Here is a 19,757-nt window from a genome sequence, read left to right on the forward strand (position 1 = left end):
ACAAGACGGTTGCAAAGGGTAAATACAGTTGTTAAACCCCTTCTCCCTCTAGCGTTTTACTCTAATGGTGGATGAAGTAAATTATATACTAGATTGAATAAAAATTATATAAGTTTTGAAAAGCAGCTGAGAAAATCACTTTTTTTTCTGCAGACAATGGGACATTTCGAACTATAAAGTAACTTTGCTACTTAAAGCTTACTTTATCTTTATAAAACTAGTAGATTTAATTCGTATTAGGCTTGCATACAGTAATAGTTATTTCTCGCATCGTATTATAAACAGCTTTCCGCGGATATAAAATAAGATTAAAACTGGTTTTAATCTTATGATTGTAGATTTTTATATTCGTAGAAAATTTGATATAATACGATGCTAGACATAGTTTTTCGTGTGGATGAGAACCGGTTCTAATCCACCGGATATTGAGCGGTTTCGAATGAATACAAGAAAAGTTAAACTTAATGAAAAAACAAGGTTGACAACAAAACCATAAGCAGCGAAGCTTGTAAATCTAAACAAGTTTCAAATGCAATTGACAAACAAACGGTGAGTTAATGATTAGATGTCAATTAGACAGTTGATTGATCTCATTGATCAACTAACTTTAATCAAAATATCAAATGTCTAACTTTACAAATCAAATCTCACTTTTAGATTTGAAGAGTTTGACTGACGGACCTAGTAAATTGGACAAAGGAGGGATTAAGATAAGTGGAATAAAAAACTGCTATCTATCTTCAATAAAAGCCAAGAAAACAAACAACTTTGTTTTAGCAGAAAAAAATGGGAGTTGTTAGAAAAAATATTTCCACATATGTTTTATTTATCAAATTTATATTTATTAAATTCGTATAAAGAACAATATCCTATAAATGTAATTTAAAATTGTTCCCTTTTCAACACTTTATGGATTTATTGGTTTTATTTACACATTTATCAGTTGCTAAAAATATAATTTTGTATAAAATATTTCCAATTCCAATATTCTAATTACGAATAATTTCCTTTTTGAATATTATAGATTTATTGGAAAAAATTCTAAGTTAACAATTTTAAGGACTAGTTGATTGGCAACTTTCTGGACCATTGTAAGCAAAAAAACTAATTTACCACAAATAAAAAAAATTCTGAAAGATCTTGTAATGGAGAAGCGTACCCTCATCCGATCACTTTTTCAAATTACTGCCTTTGGAATCTTTTTATATCAAATGCACGGTTCAGTGGATAAGTATCTTCAACGCCCAATTATCCAGGAGAGAAGCACAGTTTCCCTTGCAGATATTGACAAACCTGTCTTTTATGTCTGTAAGTCCAACAAATATGACTATGAGCTGTCAGAGAAGACCTACGGCTACAAGTATATTTACAAGATGCTGGCTGGTAAGTTGGAAAATGATGGTCAAATAACTTGGAAAGGTCAGGATAGAAATGTGTCTTATACAGCTTTGAAAAATCTTCTCTTTGACAATAATTTTAAAGGGTTTTCTTCAAGTCGTGGTCTGGCTAAAAGTGTGTTTTCACCAATGAGGGGCAACTGCAAAGAGTTATCCTGGCACGGGGAAGAAGGTGTAAGTGAAAAAGTATCTGCCACTGAAAAGTCTTATTTGTTAGTAGTTGACCCTATGAAAGTTGATGTTCTGTCCCTCATTGAGATGAAGAATGCTCAAGTTGAATTTGGTCCTGTGTCAGAAAGATTCTTTCTTTACGTTTCTTTTGAGTTGATATTCAGCTTACAGGACAGCAGAATTAAAAATGGTGTCACCTGCATGGATTATGGTAGAACAAATTCAAGTTATGGGAAATGTATCATTCAAGAAATGAGAAAAGAATTTCTTGAGAATCTTGACTGTTTGCCACCATGGATGCCTAACAACTCTGATCTTGTATGTGAACTGGATAAGGCAGTTAATGTACAAGACAAAGAGAGGTATGATAAGCTAACGGAGAACCTTCGGGAGTTTACTTCTGGAAGAAAAATGGATTCTTGGCAAACCTGCCTGCCACCTTGCCTATCAATGAGTGTTGTGTTTAAGAAAACAGACCATATTTCCAACTACATAGGAGGAAGCAAGCTCGACCTGAAGACAGACAATGAGGTGACTGTATACACTGAGATGTATTCTTATGATACACTGAGTTTGATAGTTGATCTGGGAAGTGCTATGGGGCTCTGGTTAGGTCTGAGTGCTCTTACTATTCTGGATTATGGACTTGTGTCCTGTCATTATATTTATGCTAAGTATATCAAGTAAAATAATTTAGACATAGAATAAAGGTGTTGTTTGTAAATAATGGCTATATTGGAAATTTTATTAGGCTATTGGCTTCAACTCCCCACAGTATGTATTCAACCTAAATTTTGTAAATAAATTTAAAATACTCTAGGCATTTCTTTATATCTTCCTAATATTTAGGTTTGCTGCGTCATGCATTACAAAGTGAGTGTCAGAAAGTAATAAGTAGAACATTAATTTCTAAGTCTAAACGAAATTGTACATAAAATTGTTTCAAAATTGCTTAAATATACGATTTAGTAAACGGGCATACTTTTATTTTTAAGGTTTTGATTATAGAGTTGCCTCGCTTATAAAACTTTACCTTGTTGTCGTACGAATCATTATTCCAAAAATCCGATAAATAGGATAATCATATCATACAAAAAATTTCTTAAAATGTTTAAAATCAGTATGTTTTAAATGATCATAAGGACTTTCTGGATTTTAGAGTTGCTGCACTTTCTAAATTTTATCTAACAGTCAAAGGAATCACCATGCAAAGTTTGAAATCGATAGGATAATTTTAATTTTATTTTGTTTGTTATATCATAAAAAATAGTGTTAAAAAGTTGCAAACCAGCAAGTTTTTAATGGACATGATTTTTCAGTGTGGCTTAGAACCGGTTTCAATCCAGAGGATATTAATCGGTTTCCAAGCCATACCGGAAAGAAGCATACCTGTATTGTTGCTGTTGTTGTTGGAAATCCTCCATTCCAAAATAGAATGGAGATTTCCCGGGCATCACTCCCTGCATTCCCTCGTTAGACGATTTTTCTCCTTCTTAACATTATTTTTATTAATAGATATGTAGCAAAAAAAGATATAAAAATATTAGTTTTAGAAAAACTAGCGGCTTCGCCTCTAGCCTATATAAGATGTTTGATTACATTAAAAAAAAATAATATATATTGTTAAATGATACCTGGAGTAAATGAAGCATTGCCAGACAGTGAAAGGCTGTTCGTTTGCTGCAGCAGGGCTGTTAGGGCCTGGTTCTGCATCAACAACTGCTGTTGGATTTGCATGTTTTGGGCAACAGCATTTTGCAGGAAGGTTGTCTGATAGGCCAGCTGCGAGTCAACACTAAAAATTTGAAACAGTTAGTAGCTAGACAACGTGCCTTTAAAAATCCGACATTCTTTAGGGGTTTTCTTTCCCACTTCTCCTCTCATTTGCCTCATTTTTATGACGTCACATGGCTGATTTTTGAAACACTTTATCCAGCTATTAAACAAGTATAAAAATCCACAAAATATAAAAACACAGCAATATTGATAAAGGAATAAGGAATTGAAAGATATTTCATCCTACGTGGCTACCCAGTACCCAATATAACGAAACCTAAAATGCCCTGAAATAGCAAACAATTGAAAAATCCCCCACCCCCCTCTAACTTTCAATTTATTTAAAAATAAGGGGGGGGGGGTATATGTGCTCAAGAGGGTAATTTTTATGATATCGCCTAAATATATATCTGATTACCTCAAACTAGAGATGGGTGGAGAAAGAGGAGTAGACGTAGCTGCAGGTTCTCTGCCCTGCTCATGACCACCTTGTCCTTGGTGCGGGGTCTGAGGACTCTGGCTAGACTCTCCCACATCAGGACTAGAGGCCTAAAATAAGAATAATTGTTGGAATAATAAAAACAAGGATGAAATATCCAGAAGTAAAAAAGCATAAAAAGTTGTGAAGGGACCAACTGACAGAATTATAGAGCATTGTCATGAAAATAATATACACATGTTGCTATTAGCTTGCCGAAAAACTTTAGGGATTTGGGTTCATGTAAATATGATTGGTCAGTAAAAGTATCCAAACTTGTTCACCCAAATTGTTACTCTAAACTTAAGATAATTTTGTAGATCATTATTTACTAATTTATATCCATTGCCTTAGCCTTTCAGATCATTGAATTAATTAATTGGATGCAAGTTGATCTACCAAGGCATTAAATGCCACCAATTTCAGCTATTTGGATACAGATGGACATGCAGACGGGCCTTAATGAAAGTAGCTTCGCTACTAAAATAACTATACCTGGATGTTGGAGAAGCTGGGGAACCCTGACATGCCAGGAATGCCGGACATACCAGGCATTCCGGTCATCTGCATACCTCCCAGGCTGTAGACAGGTACAGGAACGTAGGTGAATGCCATTGCTGGCTGTTGACTTTCTCCAGACTAAAAAACAATACAAGATAGATTGTCTACTTAATATTTAGGAGGAGACATATTTTAAAAGCGAAAAACTTACATAGCAGACAGACTAATAAAACGATAACAGAAGATATATAGACCAAGAGATAGACTTACATTTTTTGGGTTGGGGGGAAGGAGTGGGGAAATTTTTACAATGATGATATCTCTTGGGAGGGAAGAGGTACTCCTCCCAATACTTAAGAAACTTACAGGATAAGAATCTTTAATTTAAATGTGAACAACCACATAGGTCCCTTGGTAAGTAAGATCGTCAGCTATAGACAGTAGACACACAGACAGATATCCTGTTACTTTTATATAAGGATAATGAGTGTGGGAGAGGGCTTCGGTGGTCCAAAACTAAGTCTGAGTTAAATCACCAATATATGTTGAACAAGAGCTATTTACCTGCATTAACAGTGGTGACGTCATCCCATTAAGAGACGAGGGAAGTTGATTACCCATAGAAAAGAGCCCAGTAGAATTGACAGGGGTGGGTACAATCATAGGAGGCGGAGAAATCATGCCGGGTTGGGGAGAGATAACGCCCTGGATGGGGTGGAATCCCATGCCAGAGCTTACTCGTGGAGTGAAGTCACTTTGTTTCCTATAAAACATAACATTAAAAAAATTTGTAAAATAATACTTTTCTTTTTCTTTGCAAATCCTTAAAACGACCTTTTAATTGAAAGACTTTTGTTTTAAAGGCCTTTCTAAATGATGAATTAAACCGAGTTTTGTCTGCTTTTAAGTGTAAAAATTACTCTTAATTTGATTGTAAAAAGTAGCCATGTCTTAACTTTTCAACTAATTATTTTAACCTACATAAAGGTTAGATTTGTTTATCATAATTAATGTCCTATCTAGTAAGATCTTTGCAACTTTCAACTATGACCCTGCTTTGAAACCTTAGATTTATGACAAAAGCTTACCTTGGACTTTTAGGTTGGTTTGTGGGACTACCACCTCCCATAATTCTAGAGACAAGCTCCTCTGGAGTTTCTTCTTCCAGAGATGTGTCCATCTAAAATTAAAATGTTGATGAAAGCGTATAATCTAAATAATAGTTTTCCCATAAAATGACGCAGAACACCCCCTTTAATTTTTCCAAATAAATCGAAAATAAGGAGAAATTGTTTTTGTTTGTTTGTTTATTCCTTTAGGTAGGTTAGGTTAGGTTAAATCGGTTACTAAGTAGCTTGCAGGGTTAGGGCACCCCAGAAAAAGTCTCCATAAGGTTATGCCCCCCCCCGCAGGGATATTGTACAGAAGAAAAAATACAACCCATCCGTACCTATTTTACTTTATTAATTAACTGATTTTTTCCCTTTGAATATCATTTGCTTATCTTTTAACATAAATTACCTGTGGTAAAAGTGACTTTCTCTTAAATGATCCAATCCTCTGGAACTCAATCATATTCGATGCTTCCGTCATCTTGTTTTCTTTCGCGCCATTTTTTAGTTCCTCCACTTCGCCGCCACCACCACGCATAGATGCCGCTAGTGATCTTGCGTCAGAGAGGCCGTCGTCAATGTTTGTGTCCAGGACAGGCATAAACAGGTCGTCCAAAAATTGATCCACATCTAAAATTGCATTTTTTATGTAGATTTATACCAACCAATCAAGATTTCATAAAAGCTTCCAAAGTTTTTGAGCCAACGAATGAGAAAACGTGTCTATTTTCTTTGGCTTTCCCTGAGTCAGTTAATCCATAACACTATAGTTCAAGTGTAATTTTCTTGTCTGCTTTTCAAGATGCACATCTGAAATTTCTGGTGATGATTCCCTGACTGAGCATCGATTATATAATCAATTTGGTCTGTAGGTAGGTTATGCTTCAAAAGACAAAGATACTTTTTTGTTATGATTTATCAAATATTCTCTCTTTTTTATCTTTGCTAAAGATCTACTATATAACTCACTTTGTCCGTTAGTCATTCCATCATTGGTTGTGCTCCACTACTTATTGATGTTGTAATCCTTTTTCCACTGAGTACTACTTATAAAACATATCTAAAGAAACAAATTACCTGAAGCCTGGCTAGGGACTCGAACCCTACGCACATGCGAGGCCAACGAAGGAGCCTCCGAAGTATCTGACAGAGCCGAACTACGCAGTCCATCCCGGCGCTTGCCCTTGCCATACTTGCCCAGCCTCTTATTCCTGTTCTCCTTGATGTCCTGACCACGCGGATACTCAAACTGCGCCAGGTCAATATCCAGTTTGTCCTCTCTGTTGCTGTATGAGCGTGGCAGATTGGCGTCCTTGTCAAATTGGGCCCCTGCACCACCGAGGTCGGGCTGGCTCAAGAACCTAAAATTTCAATTTTCAAAATTTGTACATCCCTATCAATGAAATGTAAATTGATCTTCTTCCCAATTTACACAAAAATAAAATTTTGCGATGACAAACCCTTGGTAGATGCCTTTTTAGATATTAGTGGCTATGTAAATGTAAAAAAAATAAAAGGGGGCGTTTCTTTGGATAAGGAGAGTTGAACCCCCATTAAAATATTTTAAACAACCGCAGAACCACTATGTAAATACCCTGACAAGCAGTTACCGAGATATTAACAGACGACAGACAATGTACTACTTTGTATTCTAGATATTTTTATAATTGTCTGCAAATTAAAACTGCAATTAAGCTAAGTAGGCAAAACAAAGTATACCTATAATTTCTAGAGGATTTACTGTCCAATCCAATTTCATCCCAGTTGGTCTGTTTGCCTCCTCGCTGACTTACTGACTCCATGTGAATACTTTCCTCATCCTCAGCTCGTCCAAATAGCCCACCCTAAATTTATTAATTATTATAGCATTATAGACAGCTTTCCGCGGATATTAAAATAAAAATTATAAATTAAAACTAGTTTTGTTAGCCTCCAAGTTTTTAGAAGTTTTAAGTTATTTCTGTGGGGTATTTATTGATCTTTCAACAACATTAGCCGCCAGACCGCCCCTTAACTAATGTTTAGCCGTTTTTAAAATCCCCTAAATCAAGAGGTTGTTTGAAAATTTACTATTGTATTACCTTTGTATAAATAACGGTCAAACCAATATTTGAAATATTCAGAACTTGTGCTACTTGTGGACAAAAATTGTTCTTGGTTAAAATGTTACCTGGGACAAATATCTCTGATTCAGTTTGCTTTCACTAAGCCCGAAGAAATTCTCTTCTACAGCAGGCGTGGGTAGCAAATTATCCAGAGACTTGCTGCGCGTAGATTTTACATCACTGAAATATCTTTCATTCAGCGCTGATTTACTCAGACCAAAGTCTTTAGAATCAGCCGGTGGCATTGACAACAGCCGCTCCGTTGATCTTGATCTATTCTTGTAATCTGCAGGCTGCTTTTGCCCGCCGTTTCCGCGAGGGCTAGCCGAATGGCGGTATTGGCGGCCGTCCTTCTGTCCACCGCCGGATAGTGGTGGAATTTGGCCGCGACTGCGGTCGTGACACACAAGGAACGGGTTGACATTGGCAGGGAAGGTTGGTGGCAACTCTAGCTCGCCAATAGCGTCAAGAACAAAGTCATCACCGTTGAGTTGAATGTTTTCAAAGGCATCTTCAATGCTGACGGTCCAGCCATAGCATTCAGGCACACCACGTTCCTGCAAAATATGAAATTGATATTGACAATAATCTTTTTAAAAAAAACTACTCAGGTAGAATTTCACAATTATATGCATGGTGATGTAACGCCTAACATCATCAGACCACTAACATCATCAGACCAGTGTGCAATGTAAGAAATTCCCAACTATTAGTGGTAATGGATTGCTTATTTATAAGACAAAACAGTTTTCTCTACTCTTATAATTCTGACATAGCAGCAGTAAGAACAAAGCTAAATACCTATCAATCAGACTCGAACCTGATACCCATATGCAACAAATTATAATGTTGTTTTACCTGTAGGACATGCATAGCAAAGTCATGCGCAGTGGTAGAAGATTCCACAGGGATATGTTTGGATTCTCCATCATAACAAGATACTTCTAGTGCCATGTTAACCTAAATTATCAAAGATTTAAATCTTTTTGTATCATTGACTAGCGTGTATGCCCCTTGACGCCTCTAGGGGCACTTCAAATTTTAATTTTTTTTATTAAAAGTAATATTTGGCTATCAAATACTTTGCTTGGTTCTAAGTGTCTATAAATGCTTTTTCAAAGAATTTTGATTGGTTGATTCAAGACCATTTATAAGTAGGTGTAATCTTGTTTACCATAATTAGGGGTAAACATAATTTTATTGTCCATTGTCTTATCCCTTAATATCCCTAAAATTACCTTTTTCTTGTTGGCCCTCCATTCCAGGACAGTTGGGGGGAATACACGACAGGCTGCCTCCTCCTTCTTCATCATTTTCAATAGTTTATCCTTAAAAATAACACAATTTTTAAAAATATATTTTACAGGTTAAATGTTTTATTTAAAATGCTTATTACTCCTTTTATATTAGAGCTATTTTAGTAAAATAGAAAGAATTTGGCAGCCTACTACTGACCGTTTTAAAGAATAGTGATGAAAAATCCGCAGAGCTAAAAAAATATCGACCTTGTCATCAAAATCTAATACTTTTTAGCCTAGTTTTTTTTTAATATGTATAACAAAAAGTAGAATGATGTCTGTCGATACGTCGGTCCCATGGTTTTAGGCTAATGCCCAGGGGTGTGACACCACCTTCAAGACGAACTATACCCCTCCCAAATTTACTCAGTATTTGATAGAAAATTAATATATTAATTTACCTGGCAGACAAATTTATATCCATTATAAGCATGATCAGACACATACTTCAACAAGTATCTATACAACCCACTCGAGGGGGGGAAGGAGGACAGGCAACACGCCATCAGCAGCCAGCCACGCTCAGCATTCGACTCATCATCGTTCTTGTAGGTTTGATTAGCCAGCTGGCAGTAGATCTCGTCGCGAAGCTTCTCATTTCTGATTCCCTTGTTGATGATGTAGTCACCGAGTAGCTTCTCATTCTGGCCGGATAGGCTTGGGTCATTCATAAACCTAGAAATTTAAAATTAAATTAACTATTCTTGTATACAAGTGACAAGATGTCTTTCAGTTTGTCTGTGTGTCTGTCACTTAATACGTCGTGCAAACCACTAACAGTGTAGCTACTCATAGGACCACATAATGTTTTTAACTTTTAAGGGGGATAATACCTCCACTTTCCCAAGAACAAAACTTGTTTTTGTAACCTTAAATGTAAGTGGAGAGTCGAGTTGCTCTTGATGAAACTATCCTATTATATAAAGTAGTAAGGTTTTTTTTTGTCTGATGATAAAGATCTCGGAAATTGTTGGCCCGAAAGGTTGTGCTTTTATTTTTCAGGGAAGCTTTATAAATGTCTTTGGGGGTAGTTTTAGGCTATTTTCCTTACATCAACTATAGACTAGGGGCGAAGTCACGAGTAAATTTTACCTAAGAATAATCTTGAAGACAGCAATGGCCTCGTTGAAGTCTCTCTCCTTGGACTTGGTGAGGAAGGGAGTCTTGATGGGCTCCTTGCGCATTCCCCACAGATGGGTCTAAAATTTAAGTATCATTTAAGGTTTAATTATTTAGTGTTTAAGTTTTTTGATAAGATTTTATAAATACAACAGAAACAATTTAACAATAATATTTCACAAGAGAATAATTAATATTACCCTTTTATGAAAAAAGCTTTAATGCAATTTTAACTAGAAACAGAGGGAGAAGGGTGGAGTATATACACCCCCTGGGAAACTGGAGAATGTCCAGCTCAATTAACAAAGGTCAAGTTTAAAAAGTCAAATTTCCATGAATTGAAGGGGTGGGGGGCGGGGTAATTTTTAAGACATAATTATGTGTTTATTATGTAGTGGATTGGACAGGTATCCACCCTCCTGACAATAAAATAACACTCCTAAGGTTGTCAGTAGTACACTCTCCTAAAGATCACACTTTGCATCCCCCTGTCAAAACCCTGTGCACGCTCCTGGTTAAGATACACAACATAAGTTGTATAAATGTATAATCACCTTAAAATTGATGTTAGAGAACTTAGAGAAACTACTGTAATCGATATCACGTGGCAGACGTGTCTTTGTGCGAATCTAAAATTAGAAAATGTATTAAAGATAGGTAATTAATCGTAGCTTCGATTTTAATTTCATTCATGAAATAAAAAGATATGAACGGGCTATGTTTTCTTAGGCTAGCCTATCAGTTAAAGTTTCCTAAGTCTTACATATTGAATTTTATCTATGTAAGCAATATTTATTTCTTATTTTTAAAAGCGAAGCTTTTCTATAATTAGGGTCGGTCCGACCGTACGTCCGTCACAGAGAGTTAGCTCTTTTCGTTAATTTAAACAGGTTAGAATTGCCCTATCGATTCCAAACTTTGCATGATGATTCCTGTATTAGTTAGGTACAATTTAGAAAGGGTAGCAACTCTATAATCAATACCAGAATGCCCGTACGTCCATTTTAAACATGTCGATTTTTAACTTTTTTGACAACAAATTTTTGTATGTTAAAATTATCCGATTCTTCTGATTTTTTAAAAACTGATTCCTATTACAACAAGGTACACTGTTATAAGCAAAGCATCTCTATAAACAAGTCTCAAAAATGTAAGTATGTCCTTAAACAGTATCATCTATTTATAGTTTTGCAAAATGCATTAATATTCTGCTAATTCAGTTATGACAATCTACAAGTATTAATGTTCGTTTGTCCTTCCATTTCAGAGCTTCGCTTTTATGGATGTTGTCATCCTTGTTTTGGAAGGATATAGGACTATAAATATCATTAGTACCAACAATTTTATAAATACTTTATCTCATTCGTTGGCTAAAACACTTTTGGTACTTTTACTAAACTTTATTGGTTTGTTCTAAAACTAGTAGCGTCTAAACTTTTCAACCAATAATTAATTATCCAGAAGATATAATTTTATTTATTATCATTTGGGAGGTTTATGAATTTATCGTCCTTTGTCTTATTTCTTAAGATTCCTGGAATTAAAAATTTTGGGTATAGTCCCTTTCGTGACATCGCATTTTAAGGGGCGATTCTTCGTATTTTTCACAGTAGGTTTTTTCCTATTTCTTGCCCCTGCGGGGGCTCTAACCCTGCGGTGTCAATTACCTAACCCTGTGGGGCAATCACCTAACCCAATATAACCTAACCTAAAATAACCTATAAAAAGCCATTTTAAAAATACGACAAATCGCCTCTACAGGTGCGAAGTCACGAAAGGGACTATTCCCAAAATTTTAGCTGCGCTTCAAAAACACTAATAGAAATCATACCTGGTGAAGATTTCCAGAAACTTTAGCCAGATTCTTTTCAGTATTGATAGGAGTCCATTTCTCAAGCTCCCTAAAGATAAATATTTTTACATATTTGAATAAAATGAATGATTGTTTCCCCAAAAGTGTCTTGTTTGGCATTGAGCCCCTCCCTCTTCTTTTGAAATAAATTGACAATAAAGATAAAATTTCTCGTGTTTTTGTTTAACTTTTGGTCAGGTATATTCATTATAGATTAGAACCCCTCGTAGGAAAGAAAAACCCTCCCATCCATTTTAAAATACTGTATCATTTTGTTATAAGCGATTGAGTATAGGTCAGTTTGGGTACTTGAATAACGTTATATATACCTGAAAATGAATGCGAGGTCTGCAGGTATCTCCAGATGGTTGACACCATGCAGTCCAGACTCCATGGAGCCAGCCTTCTGGGCAGCTGGGATGGATGGAATGGAGGGTGACCGCTCGGCCTTTAGCTTGGCTCGTTCCATAGCCAATTCCTAAAAGAAATCATGTAAATTTTAGGAAAGCTTCACAAAGGTCAAGAAATGTTTTAAAACTAATTTATGTTTTGGCCCTAGGATGCTTTTAGACTAATTTTTTTTCTCCGTTTCCGCCCCTTAAAACAATAATCCTCTAGATACTTAGGGCGTAGCAATTGAATTTATAAAAGAAATTATAGCAAGAAAATTTAACATTAAGACCAAAATGCAGATAAATCAAATAAGCTAATTTATGGTGATTATTAATGATTAAATCTTGAAAGATAAATTGATGTTTAACAAAACTACTTCTTCTGTAGATTAAAGTACTTGAAAAAAAGTTTAGACATCGCTTGTTATGGAACCAACTAATAACAATACAATAAAAGTACCCAAAGTATTTGAGCCACTGAATGAGATAACTTGGTTGCAAAACTATATTAGTGTAATTTACATTCTCTTGTCCACTCCCTCCCTGTTTTTTTTTTATTGAATCAATTAAAGGAACTTACTCTAGCCTGTCTTTCCATTTCAGCCCTCTGTCTCATTTCTCCATACAGAGATTTCTGTTTCTTCATCTTGTAGATAGCCTGCAGCTTTACAATACCTTAATAATTTAATTCCAAGAAATCTTTTATAAAATTTCGCTGGACCCACATGGTTCTCCTTTACAATGAAGCTTCTCATAGATTAATGAAAGGTTTTTAACTATTTTGGGAAAGGTTACCTCCACCCTTTATAGAAAAATATCCTACCCTAAATTTTTATAAGTGGAGGGTTCACCCTCCCTCTCAATTTACCTTGAAAATTGGGTGATCAAACCCATTATTGGACCACCAAACAAGGACCAAAAAATTTACAAAAAATATATGCAATTTACATAAAATATTTCAGAAATGGTAATTAACCATCTACCCCCCTCAAATGCAAAATTTTGAGGTCTACTTTCGGTTCTTGTAAAACTTTGTATCTTAAAGGGACTTTACTTAGTAATCCTTACTGCGAAGCATTCTTATACTCTATACCTGTTCTAACGGTCTGGTACTCCTTCCTGACTTGGTAGCCTCTGAAGGTCTTCTGTATGGTGGTGGCCGACCTGCGCATGGCCATGTAGTTCCTACGTGCCAGGTAGCCACGAACGTGACGTTGCAGCTTCACTATCATCATCGAGTGCAGGTCAAGTCTAAAACAAACAAAATATGAAAAGGAACAGAATTAAAAAGAAATTCTGTAATAGAAAAAATATATATTTGCAAATCCTAATATAAAGTAACAGGATATCTGTATTACTAAACTATCAAAAGATATTGTTATCCGTTACAGTGAAGCTACAGTAAAAGGAAGGTTTAATTTTAGTAGAGGGTACTCTAGAATAGAAATGACACCTTCCTCCTCAATTTTTAACATCTAATAAAATAATTAAATAAATATAAAGAAGAAGAAAAGTAAGCAAGGGTTGAGTCTTGTATCATGGGTTTCTCTTTGACAGCGATAAGAAATTAAACCTATAATTTTCTACATTAGTATCCGCGGTCAACTGTCCAACAAAGCTAAAAAGTTATTACCTTCTCTTTTCAAGAATCTGTTCCAGATTTTCCCTCATGAAAATCTTAGTGCTGCCCAATTGGAAATCATCTCTCAAATGTGGATGTTCTCTAGTTACCAGCTGGTCAAGAATATATCTAAAACAAGATTAGTTTTTAGGAAAACTAAGGCCTTTTACGAGTAAGCAGTAAGTAAAGAAGCATTAAATATTTTACAATATCTAATATCCCCATTTTTGTAGCGAATCTACATCTACTCAATAATCAAAATTGGGACATCTCGGCCATTTAGTTAGGCAGACATCTGCTTTTTTTGTGAAGCTGCCCCTCTCAAAAGATCCTCCAGTATACAGCTTACGTGGTCCATCGATCAGTTATGCTACAAAATTCATAACTTTTTATAAAGATATCATAGCCTTCTATCATCTTTTCTCTGTTTTTTTTTCATTCTCTCAGTCATATAATTATTTTTATCCGTTCTTTTGCTTTGCTACTTATATACATATGTTATCCCTTCAATAAGCAAATTTTATAACAATTTTTCAAAAACTTCTAGTTTACCTTGAAATTTCTTTGCTAGGAGCCCTGCCTCTTGGCAACGAGTTGACCACAAGACAACGATATCTGGCAACAAATGATGAATATTTGACGCGGACAGCGTAGCCTAGCTTTCTTATGCGTACTGTTTCCAAGAGTCCCTGAAAATAAATATTGCTTGATTTTGTGGGCATAAAAAGTACATAAGCTGCTTGATCGATATTTCAATTAATATTTTACTAGCGGCTACGCCCCTAGAGGCCTCTAGGGGCACTTGAGGAGAGGAGAGTAGAATTTGATAGCCCAATTTCTTATTTTAGATTTTAAAAGAAAAAAGTTTAAAAAAATTTGGGGGGGGGGGGGTGAAAAATTTATTTTTTGTGTGGGGGAGGGTGCCCCCCCCTAATTTTTAATTTTAGTTAGAAAATTAAAAAAAAATATATATTTGGGAGGGGGGGGTTGATTTTTCATTTTTTGGGGGGTTGGGGGTGTCCCACCCCCCAAGAAAATAGTTATAAACCTTCCCGGGACCTATAAGAAGCTAGCCTGTTAAGGAGAACCCGATCGGTTTAGTGGTTAGCGAGATCCTTCGGTACAAACAAACACACAAACACACAGACACACAAACACACAAACATCCTATTACTTTAGTATAAGGATTATAGTAGATGTAGAAAATGCGTTGATATTTTTTACATGGAAAAAGTAAATTTAGTTTGCTAACTTATTGGACAAATCGTTCATACAGTAAAAGGAGATTTTATCATTTCATCTAATGCTTTCTATGTTCATTATTGTACTAATTAAGTTTAACAGCAATCTGTAACAGCAAAAATAAAATAATCGATATATAATTACATGGATGTTGCACCAGATTTTCATTTACTACTAAAAAGTAATGCTTTCAACTGCTAAAATAACGGTAACCTCAATCCAACCCCTTTACCCCTACTGGATGAAGGAACTGACCAATAAATAAGCCCCATATTAGCAAGCAAAATTGACGACAGTTGTTTTACTTTCAATATATCATAACATATCTTATATCCATTCATAAATATTAATCAAAACTTTGATGTGTGTAATAGTGCGATTAAGTTATAGTTGTAGAGTAGCTGCGCTACTTATAAAAAAAGCTTACCAAGTATCTAATCTGCTCGAGAACAACTGGCATATCAAACTTCATGGGACACTTGTCATTGTTGGGCTTCAGGCATCTCACAAACAGCGGGTTGGCCAGAGCCATTGTTCCTAAATTAGATAAGATTAAGTAACAGGATGTTTGTCTGAGGTCTGTCAGTCTCTAGCTTAAAATTAATTGGACCAGTACGGTTCTCATAGGCGTCCAAGGGGGGGGGTAATGGGCCATTTGGCACCCCCAAACGATTTTGGGGGTGCCGTAGGCACCCCCAAAATTTTTTGTACAATACCCCCCCCAAAAAAAAATTACCCCTACCTTGGGGGTGCCATAGGCACCCCCAACGATTTAGGGGGGGGTATTTACACCCCCCAAACCATTTTGGGGGGGGTAATTACCCCCCCCAAAATAAATGTTCTTTAAAAAAAATTTTTTGGGGGGGTATTTACCCCCCCCAAATTGAATGTTCTTAAAAAAAAAATTTTACTGAAAATTTTTTTTTGGGGGGGGGATCTATGATGTAATTGTAAAGCACTGAAGATTCCATAAAATAGATACCTAACTAAATAAAATATTTCATTAAATAATGAAAAAGAATTTCTATAGGCGATTTCTTTTGGGAGGATGTCAGGGTGTCTCAAAACTAGTTATAAAACTTACCAGGACCTATAAGACGCTTCACTTTAAAGTATAATCATATTGGTTCATTGGTTAGTGAGTTAATTATTGTATTTTTATGTTCTAAAGAATGAGATACTACTATATATTTGAATAGTAGTGGCGCCCTTAGCATCTAAGAACTCGTGTTTTCTAAAGGGTAAAAAGGGAGGAGAAAAATAGCCTAAAACCACTCAAAGGATTGACCTATAATAGTGTGGAACCATCATGGGATCTATGTGAAGCTTTCCTAAAAAGGAGAACTCAGTATTAAAAGTAATGAAATCTGAAGCTATAGTCAAATAAACCTTACTTACTACTTTATGTTATAGGATAGTACTTATTAACTTAATAGATTAGGTAGGTGCTTTTTTTACATAATTAAATTACCCCCCCCAAAAATTTTACCCCCGGGGTAAATTAGTTTGGGGGGGGTAATTACCCCCCCCAACAGATTTGGGGGGAGTATTTACCCCCCCCAACAGACTTTAGGGGGGGTAATTACCCCCCCCAATCAAATTTTACCCCCGGGGTAAAAATTTTGGGGGGGGTAAAAAAAATTTTTGCGCGCTTCGCGCGCCATTTTACCCCCCCCAAACACGAATTACCCCCCCCCCTAAAATTTTTTACCCCCCCCAAAAAAAAAAGCTTGGACGCCCCTGACGGTTCTCCTACACAGTAAAGATACATATAGGTCCAGGTAAGGTTTATAGCTCCAAAGAGTTAATAGATAATAATGGAAAGTTGAGTGTAGAACACACCCCTTTTCCCTCAAGTGCTCCTAAAGGCCTCTAGGGGCGTAGCCGCTAGTTTTGATAAATTTAAACAAAACAAGGACAATTATTTACAACAGTAGTTGAGAAGCTCTTTATAATGATAAACTAAATATGAGCGTAATGGCATACATTAAAAGGAAAGAGAAATAAAAGACAACGTCAAACAAACTGGCCGTCAATAAATATAGAGAAGCTTCGCTCTTTTGAATATTTTAATAGTTATTTCTTTCATCGTATTATAAACGGCTTTCCGCGGATATAGAATGTACAATTATAAGATTAAAACCAGTTTTTTTAAACCCCGAGGTGCCGAAGGCACGGGCTAAAAATGCTGGTTTTAATCTTATGATTGCACATTTTAATATTCGTAGAAAGCTGGATATAATACGATGCTAGACATAGTTTTTCGTATGGATGAGAACCGGTTCCTATCCACCGGATTCGAATGAATACGAGAAAAATCCTTACCAAGAAGGTTATGAAGAGCATCATTGAATCTGGCGGCTATGGTCGCAGCTCGCGGCTTCATTGTGATGAACTGACCGTTTGGCTTGTTCAGTGTGCGGCTGGACTCATCAAAATTCCTACACATTATAGAATAGGCTCGCTTAATTCATTTTTACTTTATTTTCATGTTATACTAAAGGTTAAATAAACTAACATGACCCAACCCCGTTTCCCTTCCATATTTAAAAATGGGGGTATAACCGCTGAGCACTTTTAACCGGCGAAATTTGATCTGATAAAAAACTATTTTTCATATAACTAATACTTTTTATTTAATGTTTGAGCTAACTCAATTTTTTTGCTGTGATTGTCAACAACAACAAAAAATAAAATCTCTAAAAACCTGACTTCTTTTAATTCTAAAATGGTTGTTATGTGTATGTTTGTCTGTCTGTCCTTGTATTAAAAAAGATAAAATTCCAAGAAGTTTAAATTAAATAGTTATTTATCGCATCGTATTATAATATCGCAGGATATTAAAATACGAAATTGTCTGTGATACGGTGCTATAAATATTTTTTTAGTATGGCAGAGACCCGATTCTAATCCAGCGGATATTAATCAGTTTTGAAGCCAGTCTGTAAAAGATATTACCTTAAATCTTGGAACATTTTGCTAATCATTTTCTCTTTTGAACTTATCAAGAGACCCATGACGTCATATCTAAACACAAGAATTATGCATTAAATTGTTTATAGCTTCGCTTATATTGTCTTATCCCTTAATTTAAAATCCCTGAAAGGGGTAGTTTCACGAAATGCATTTGAAGTTAATTTAGTGAACCGCATATTTTTTGCTAGTTAATGGGTTAAACTATATTTATATGGCATATATTTGAAAGAATTTAAATTTTCTACCACGTAGTTTTAAAATATCGCAAAAAGACGATTTTCAAGTCTTGATATTTTAAAAACTACGTGGTAGAAAATTGAAATTCTTTCAAATATATGCCATATAAATGTAGTTTAACCAATTAAACAGGAAAAAATATGCGGTTCACTAAATTAAGTTCAAATGCCTTTCGTGAAACTACTCCTTTAGTTTAAATTTGTGATAAGTTTCTTTGCATGATTTGTGATCTAAGCTACAGAGAAAACTTCATAATTAGGGTTCTAAATTAATAAGACAATGGCCGATAAATTGAAGTACATCCACATAGATTTACCCCTTCTGTAGATTACAATTGGTGGTTGTAACGTTTGGACTCTCAACTTAATGAACCAATCAATTAAAATTCAAAGGCCTCAATGTTGTTAAGACAACGAATAAGAAAACGTTGTTATAAAATTTTGGGGAAAAGCATAATAAACAGGCCAATATCCTCTTCTTCCTTAGGTTTAGATTGATGATATGTTTTTTTTTGCATGATTTGTGATCTAAGCTAAAGAGAATGATTAAAGCCCATAAAACCAGGAAAGAAGGGGAAAATTGGTTGTTTATTACACTAGTCCCCAAAGTTTTATGATAAGATTTGGCCTAACAACTTTGAAATTTTATTGGTTGGTACATTAAGTTAAGTATCCAAACGTTTTAACCACTAATTGCAGTAGTTTTGTGTATAATCATTTGAGATCCACAACAAATGAATTATAGAGTAGACACACAACTAAAGATGCATTGTAACTGTTTTAAACAACTACAAAACCCATAAAAAGGAACTATTACTAAGCATTAGTTGTAAGTTTTGCTATATGTCTTAGAAACATGAATTGTTAACCAAAAATAAAATGAATTAGTATGAAATTTAAGGACATTCATATTTTTTTGTTTGGTTGGCAAAGCTGCTCTATAACTAATTTTGTCCGTTTCCAAAAGGTTCAACTGTGTATTTATCTTATAGAAATGGATGTATTATTACTTAGATCTTAGATTATCATGTAATCTAATAAAGGAATAACTGTAGCTCCCCTCCTACTGGATGAACGAACTGACCAATAAATAAATTGTAAATCCACGTATATTCTACATCCATTCTTATAGACAGGGGTAGTCACTCTTTTTTTCCCCCTAGATGTCAAAACCGGTTTTTATTCAGAGAAAAAGAATTACCTTAGCGTGTCTCTGTTCTTCTCCAGGAACCCCTCGACATTGTACCAAACCTGTCCAGCATAATGTTGTATGCCAAACTCAAGTGAGTTCATACGCGGCCTAAAATAGATATTATTTACTAATGTTATGAAAGTTACAGGATGTCTGTCTGTGTGTTTATTTCTACTTTGGAAATATCCTTTTCTTTTCAAAAACTAAAATTAAGTGAAGGGTTGATTTAACACCCCCCCCCCCCCTCCTCTCCCTTAAGTATCTCCATAGAAGCCTCTAGGGGCGTATC

The 19,757-nt window shown here is 35.3% G+C and overlaps 1 protein-coding gene across 9 annotated transcripts in view; it reads right to left on the reverse strand.

Annotated features, from left to right (window-relative positions):
• Myo10A (unconventional myosin 10A) overlaps nucleotides 1-19,757 on the reverse strand; it is a 113,803-nt gene that overhangs the window by 41,071 nt on the left and 52,975 nt on the right. For 8 of the 9 annotated variants that reach the window (XM_080167377.1, XM_080167374.1, XM_080167376.1 and 5 more), the window contains exons 15-39: nucleotides 19,478-19,576; nucleotides 18,023-18,091; nucleotides 17,390-17,505; nucleotides 15,492-15,601; nucleotides 14,375-14,511; nucleotides 13,835-13,951; nucleotides 13,295-13,452; nucleotides 12,782-12,876; nucleotides 12,139-12,287; nucleotides 11,789-11,858; nucleotides 10,512-10,586; nucleotides 9,931-10,037; nucleotides 9,240-9,513; nucleotides 8,779-8,868; nucleotides 8,399-8,500; nucleotides 7,606-8,097; nucleotides 7,155-7,279; nucleotides 6,513-6,796; nucleotides 5,845-6,065; nucleotides 5,412-5,503; nucleotides 4,888-5,086; nucleotides 4,318-4,461; nucleotides 3,763-3,893; nucleotides 3,203-3,363; nucleotides 2,958-3,060 (exon numbers count right to left, since the gene is read on the reverse strand). In XM_080167377.1, coding sequence (XP_080023503.1) covers nucleotides 2,958-3,060; nucleotides 3,203-3,363; nucleotides 3,763-3,893; nucleotides 4,318-4,461; nucleotides 4,888-5,086; nucleotides 5,412-5,503; nucleotides 5,845-6,065; nucleotides 6,513-6,796; nucleotides 7,155-7,279; nucleotides 7,606-8,097; nucleotides 8,399-8,500; nucleotides 8,779-8,868; nucleotides 9,240-9,513; nucleotides 9,931-10,037; nucleotides 10,512-10,586; nucleotides 11,789-11,858; nucleotides 12,139-12,287; nucleotides 12,782-12,876; nucleotides 13,295-13,452; nucleotides 13,835-13,951; nucleotides 14,375-14,511; nucleotides 15,492-15,601; nucleotides 17,390-17,505; nucleotides 18,023-18,091; nucleotides 19,478-19,576 — 3,720 coding nt within the window. The remainder of the gene's footprint in view (nucleotides 1-2,957; nucleotides 3,061-3,202; nucleotides 3,364-3,762; nucleotides 3,894-4,317; nucleotides 4,462-4,887; nucleotides 5,087-5,411; nucleotides 5,504-5,844; nucleotides 6,066-6,512; nucleotides 6,797-7,154; nucleotides 7,280-7,605; nucleotides 8,098-8,398; nucleotides 8,501-8,778; nucleotides 8,869-9,239; nucleotides 9,514-9,930; nucleotides 10,038-10,511; nucleotides 10,587-11,788; nucleotides 11,859-12,138; nucleotides 12,288-12,781; nucleotides 12,877-13,294; nucleotides 13,453-13,834; nucleotides 13,952-14,374; nucleotides 14,512-15,491; nucleotides 15,602-17,389; nucleotides 17,506-18,022; nucleotides 18,092-19,477; nucleotides 19,577-19,757) is intronic. The other variant, XM_080167378.1, reaches the window with a different exon arrangement.

The sequence above is a fragment of the Acartia tonsa genome, chromosome 7 (assembly GCF_053477335.1).
Source record: "Acartia tonsa isolate MP-2025a chromosome 7, ASM5347733v1, whole genome shotgun sequence".
Classification (NCBI taxonomy): Eukaryota; Metazoa; Arthropoda; class Copepoda; order Calanoida; family Acartiidae; genus Acartia; species Acartia tonsa.